Genomic DNA, 6,846 nt, shown 5'->3' on the forward strand with positions numbered 1-6,846 from the left:
AGAATGTTTTGTAGTCCGTAAATATTACAAATTTAGGGTACTCTGGTGCCTAGCAATAGTGGGGGGCAACAAAATAAACAATCAGTAATTCGCTGCTAAAAATGCTATACATGGGTTTGGCGCCTGTCAACAGCATTGGAAATAATTAATGGGATCCGACAAACTTGTTATAGAACCACGTCAGCCGCGCAGCTGAAGCAGTGGCTACAAGGAAAATGGTGCAAAACGGCTAGAAATCACTTGTTGAGCTGCAATAAAGGTATCAGCTGTTTTTTATAAAACACTTAGGTTTTCAACGAACTTCGCTGGTTGGTGGTTGGAGTAATTTGATGCAGCTGGTATAAAACAGCTATAATAGTAAGCCGGCCGTTGAACCGACTTACAGAGGCCTGTGTCATGAATGCTGGATAATCCGAAATTTTTGGAACAGTCGATTTGAGTAGACGAATCCCGGCCCTGGTGACTGTACGGTCCCAAATGTAAGCGCGGGAACGACTCAATTTGGCGGTAAGCCACAATGTCGAGGACCGAGAAGAGTTGCCATGGGCCGTTTTGGTGTATTTACACAAGAAATCCGTAGGATTTACAACGTTGATCTGCAAATGGACATAACCCACGCCATTAACTACGTCGATTATGACAACTTGCGTGACGCACCGTAATCGGAGGGCATTTAATGCAAGTCGGACAAGCCGGGCGCAGTAGAGACCGCAGTTTCCCAACATTAACTGGCTGGGCTCGGGCCCTTCGCACGCGAGAGGGTAACTTGCTATTAGTCCGCCTAGCCAAAGCGTTGGGATCACGGGAGTCCGCCACTAAATAGTGGTAAAATTGGCTGCCCATGTTATAGGCTTTAGAGCCCCGCATGGGCACAAACCAGCAGAAGTTTTGTGGGTCGCATTGAGTGACGAATATCATGAACTTTAAGATGGTCGAATGAGTATACCCTGAAATTACTCTTGAGCAACTTTTAACCTGTCAGGCGCAGGTCTTTGATGAAAAAATTCTGAATGAGGGCAGTTGTTGGATTTCAGTGCCTATGGCCTGTGAATTAAAGAGGCAGAGAGCAGGGTGGTCGAGTTAAAATGCAACGTTTTCTGCTAGGAGTTTGAAATGCACGAATTTACCCTCGAGGACGGACACGTGACTGAAGGTAGCGTAAGTTGAAATGGTACATAACGTGAGTGTGTCCACCGGTTCAGAAAGTTCCGAGTGTTTTAAAGTTTGGCTGGCATAACACCCTAAGAAATTCAAAAAAGAAGTGGTCTAAGGCGCAGCATTGTAGACCGTTGTTAAACGTCAAGTGCTACATGGTTATGTGGTGGTTAAGGCATATTAATGGCCAGGAACCGATGCCCCGATATATGGGGCCGATCATTTATTAGGGCTCCTGCAACAATAAACTGAGCCCTTGTGTCCACCAACGGCTCTTGACGAGTGTTTTGACCAAGACGAAGAAAGGCGATTAAATTGCGGGTTAACGCCGAAAACAGTTACCGGTACGTTCCAGCATGTTAAAGTTCCGAAGACGTGTTGTGATATTTGCATAGAGGGAGCACCTTTGCGTTTTATCCGGGAACTTTCGACGTCATCGACAAAGACCGCTAAATCATGACAGTGATGTCGCTGTGTTCGTTTCTGCTGGGTCATCTGCTGGCATAGTGAGCCAAGCCTCGATCAGCAGGGTCATCACGACTGAGCTTGAGGGTTGGGGTTCCAGAGAAGTCTGTTGGAGAAAAGCTGAATCCGCACAGTTTACCGGGACATCCAAAGTGTCTGCTGAGAGAAACAAGAATCGGTGTTCTAGTTTCATTTGCCCATGGCTTTAAAAGTACTCCTTCGCTGTACTTTTAACATACAAATCCAATCTAACCCTACACTCTACCGACAAATCGATGGGTTTTTCACCATTGTCTGTTGCAGAACGGAATCAGAGAATTTACTGTGGACTAGATGCGGCATATTGAATGCTGTTTAATTTGAGCCTTCTAGTGTTACGAAAGTGCCACAAAAGTGCATCCCTAGAAGCAAAACGGGGCCTGTTGGTCGATGGATTTTTAGACGTTGTAAAGGACATCTGCTCAAACGGTCTCTAATAGCACCCCACCGAGATAATTAACCTCCGCGTTTCTCCTCATATTTTAGGCGGTAACATCTTGTGGCATAAATTTTGCAATTGTGGATGGACACATGTTTGGATTCTGGTGCCCCCAAAAGCGGCTAATATCGCTCCCGAAGCCACCGGCTGAGCCAAAAGATCCTTTTGCAACGTCGGTTTATGCAGGCAGTGATATGAATGATGAAACAATGATGAGACGTATTTCCATGAAAAACCAGGCAAGAAGATCTGACTGGAACTCGCCATGAAAATTGGGTTCGTTACCATAGATAACCCAACTCACTGCATTCCGTCTATAGAAACTACGACACATTCCTTAGGATGTATCTTTTGTGCGCCTTGAAGGCTTATCCGGCAGCAAAACATTGGGAGTAAAGTTTATATCGACGAACCGTCATAGGTCAACTTAACCAGGGTTTAACCAAAAAATTTTCCATTCTCAGCTTAAAACCCACAAAACATTTAACTAAACTCACACATTTTATGGCGTTTATTCGAAAACATTAGATCTGCGTGAACAGCTATCTTTTTGACAATATTCATTTAAGTATTTAGTCCCGGACACAACAAATGAAGGCTTTCTGGCACTATCAGCGTTGACGCCGTATTTTGAATAGACACATTTCGGCACCAAACTTTCACATAGAGATACGTGCTGTACATTTGCCTTGAGACGGATTGCGTAAAGTAGTTCCCCTGCATGTCTGTCTAAATTGCCGCACCTTCGGAGGCAGGTGGGTAAGAAATGTTCAGTCAGGAACCTCCCAGCTGATAGCCTGAGGCCGCGAATGCGGTCTCTTAAAGCAGTATTTGGATGCCAGGCTATCAGAAAGCACATGCTTTCTATAACCATGTTGCCGCATCATTGCAGATCATTTTTAGCCGCGGTGGACTGTAACTCGTCGTAAGGTTTACTTAGATGGAATGGTCGGGCAAGTGATCGCTTACCGGTTAACGACGAAAAGTTTTTAGCATCTTATGGAAACCTAAACACCGTTTAACTTCATCTCTAGGTTTTCAATGGCTTTAAATCACCCTCAGGTGGTCAATTATTGCGCTGTGCGGGATTGTTTTGGTTGATAAAAGTAGCGAACAACCGTCTTAAGAATGTACACCAAGGTTTGGACAAACGTGTACGCCACGCTGATAACCTAGGAGGTTTTCTGGCACGCCAGGGGGCCCTTGCATGAGCGCGAAGAGTACGCTAACTACCGCTATGACCGATGAGAAATTCAGGAGAGACAGCCATGTAATTCGTGCGGTTTACCGCATGAGGACATACGCGACCAATCAGGCTCATAGGCACGCCAAGCCGTACACATATATGGTGCAGTATTGATCACAGCGGTACAGCATAAAGCCCGTTGTTAACAAGAGTCTATTTTTGGTGCAAATCCTATAAGGCTTTTAGACGTCTGGGATTTGCGGGTGTGCTATTTGTCGGTCCATGTAGCTGTCTTGTGTGCTCCCATCTTTGGCAAAGATCGATTTTGCCCCCATGGCAAGTCAGCCACTCATACGTGCATTGTTTGTGTCGGTTTCTCATCCATTAAAGGTGGCTAATGAAACAGTCGCTAAGGCAAGAGCAACCATTTATCCACTCTGGAGGCCACTGACATGATATCGATATTTACTTCACGGGCGACTGTTGCACATGCTTGAAAACTGAAGTAGATAGAGACACGCAAGTACATAACCAGCATTTCATCGACGAATACCATAACATCGCTATTCTTTCGCTAGTCACCGGTGTTAGATGGAAAATGCCCTAAAATTAGATGACGATTCGCACCAACAGAGCATGTCCCATGTGGTCTCTCTGGTCCGCTGATCGTTAGAGACTGTGAAGCCTATTACCACACCAGGGATCTTATCATATTGATGAGACTTGTCCGGCATGCGAAATCTTGCAGGCGCTTTCATACACAGCTAGCTCACCTAGTTGCTGATATGGTATGTAAACTCAACCATTCTTCTACCACTCTGTCATTCACAAAAGCATGCCTCAAAGTAAAACTTGACCGGGCCCTGAAGAGCAGGTTCAGCATTTTTCGTTAGGTAGCTGCCTTTCCCAAGTTTGCAATGAAGTGGCTGTGGTAAATTGAAATTCATTTGCCCGTACACTGGTACTTGAACATCCTTTCGAATCACGTGACGTAGACTGCGCCTTATTTCCAAGTGAACCAATGCCGTCATTCTCTTTAGACGACCCCACCCGGCTATGCTACTACAGTGTCGGGCCGGCGTGTTGCCACGACCCTGGAGTCACACTGACATATCATAGCCTTAACGGACAAATATTGAAGTGAAATGCAAATCGTTTCAAGCAGTTTGTTGTCGTTAATACCAGTGGTAATACTTGGTACGTTGAGGAGTCGTCCTTGGGAGAAATGTTGCGATGATAAACACCGATGAGTTAGTGCCGCGCAGATACTTTTGTGAACCGGGTGAAGCGCTGCTACAGGAAGCCAAGAATATTAGGATTCGGCTGGCATATAGCCGCTTCGCTAACAGTGACATGCCATGTTTTATCTCTCACAAGCATATGACCAAATTGCCTGAAAAAACTCAAAGCATTTTGAGCAGGGGGTGAGTGGGAACGTAAGGATAACAATGTTTGTCCCCCAAATGGTGAGTGGCATACCGTCAGCTTTGGCCATAGTGATACAATCAGAATATAGACAAAGCGGGCGTCGGTTGTGTAGCCAACAGTGCACGAAAGCAGGACAGCCACATAAATAATGAGCATTATCCGACGCGGCTTGAGTCATGCATAGGCCGGTAAGACTGAAATGCGGTGGACGAGACACTGTTAAAATGTATTTTCTTGGTTGCAGGTAATACGCTTTATTGAAGTTGGTTCAAGCCGTTACCATTCGAGGGTTGCGGGCAACAAAGAATTCCAAAATTCATTTTTAAAACACATCAAACCAGCATATAAAATCCACTCGTTCATTCCTTGCTACTAAGGTACTGGTAATCAATTTTGCAAGAGGGTTACGGCCTTTGATTCAAAGCGCTGATTTCTAACAACACCAAGTAAGACCATTCCCACCATTGACTTGTGAATAAGCTCCTTCAATGTCAACCCCGCTCGTGTTCAGTGCCGTACATGATTTCTTGACAGTTATATCGACGCATGGGTGCTAGACACTTAATGTTTGTTGCCGAGCAACCGACAGCAAGATTTAGGAGTTGCAAACTAGCATACGCTCTCTAAGCTTCGGTTTTCGTGCTGAACAGAAACATCCGTTCATTGACTGACAGTGCCGTGATCTCCACGTCATGTCAATGTTTACGCTCGGGCTATATCCGAAGGTATCATAATTATAATTTTCCTGCCTGACTGATTGTCGCCACGGTAAAAGGCACGCAGACCCTCCATGAATCGTATGTTTTCTTGCACCTGGTAAGTAAGACGACATCTATCGCCAAACACACCTAATCTTCCTGGGAAACGAGGCTAAAAGTGCACCTTTAGGATTGTGGGAGGATAGTTATTGGTCAATGGGTTAGGCTAACATGCTTAGTCCCGCGGATACGTTCGACATTAAACGCGTAGTCACATGGTCACGGAAATCAGGAAAAGGTTTCCGACCGCCTTATTAATCTGCTCGAAAGGTTACTGCTGTTGTAGGTCAAACGAACGATTGTTGACAGTAGGGGTTGTCAGCGGAAGGCGCATAAAGTACGCGCAAAGCGTCTGGAAAAGTCCTAATATCTCCTGAGCAAGTGCGCTTGATTGAGGGTAGGCGTGATTGAAAGATGCGCGTTGTTGCACCGGTAAGTCACAATTTTTCCTTGAAAAATGCATCCAACTTAGCGTGGGAGTGGTAAACAAGAGGGTTGTAGAGAATATACGTGAAGATATTCCCTGACTTCGCCACCTTTGGAGAGTAAAACAGATCTAGTAATGACGGAGTTGCCTGGCTGAGTGTGAACAGCTTTAAAAATTATGCACGCACTATCCACAGTCCACCGTTAACTTTTGCAACTTCCTGCGTCTCCGCAATATTGGTGAAAATTGTTATTATGTGATTTAGTGTTTGCAGACCCTGAACTTCCGCTTGCCTTAATAGGCAGCTATCAGCAGCATAGCACTGCAGCACACAATCGGACCCAGCTAACTGTTGTAATAATATTCACTAAAAACACTTCCGGCATTAAATAAATCACGGTTTGCCTCGTCAACGGACGGTTATGTTAATTCGAACCGACGGTGCCAAGTGACGTTGGAATTTTGCTCACTCGAACAGACCGATGTCACGGAGGGCAGTGGATGATCAAGTCGGAATAAATTAGTTCCTCGTAGTGCTTAGTGCAACATGGACGGCATGGCCTCAGTGAGGTTAATTTCGTTCTGGCCTCAGTCATTGACCTACCGGGAGTGAAGCGTAGGCGGAGGGTTGATCGCCGGAAGGACAGAAAAAGGATGTACACCAAGGATAAAATTGCGTTGACCTTGATAAAGCGTGTCTATTTTGGCCAACAATAAATCCCTTTGCAAAGATACGTGTGTCTTGGGATATTTCAGGGGCTGGTGTGAGGCCATTCGGACCTTTTTCCCTACATTCTGTCGTTCATTCCACTGCCGTATAGTCACCCCGCTAACAACATTCCATTCCATGCCTGGTGCGACTTTATTCGATGGGTCTTTCATTGCGCAACTTGGATTATTTCTCAGTAGTGAACATCTCTTCGTTTTTGTGGTCACTGAATTTAATTGA

At 45.3% G+C, this 6,846-nt stretch overlaps 1 protein-coding gene across 1 annotated transcript; it reads right to left on the reverse strand.

Moving 5' to 3' along the window:
• Nucleotides 1–284: 284 nt before the first annotated feature.
• T265_06676 (hypothetical protein) lies at nucleotides 285–725 on the reverse strand (the record flags this gene model as incomplete). The annotated part of the gene is made up of 1 exon (XM_009172001.1): nucleotides 285–725. One exon carries the CDS (start codon nucleotides 723–725, stop codon nucleotides 285–287), a length of 441 nt encoding a protein of 146 aa, XP_009170265.1.
• Between the last annotated feature and the right edge of the window lie 6,121 nt (nucleotides 726–6,846).

Source organism: Opisthorchis viverrini (assembly GCF_000715545.1).
Source record: "Opisthorchis viverrini unplaced genomic scaffold opera_v5_141, whole genome shotgun sequence".
Lineage (NCBI taxonomy): Eukaryota > Metazoa > Platyhelminthes > Trematoda > Opisthorchiida > Opisthorchiidae > Opisthorchis > Opisthorchis viverrini.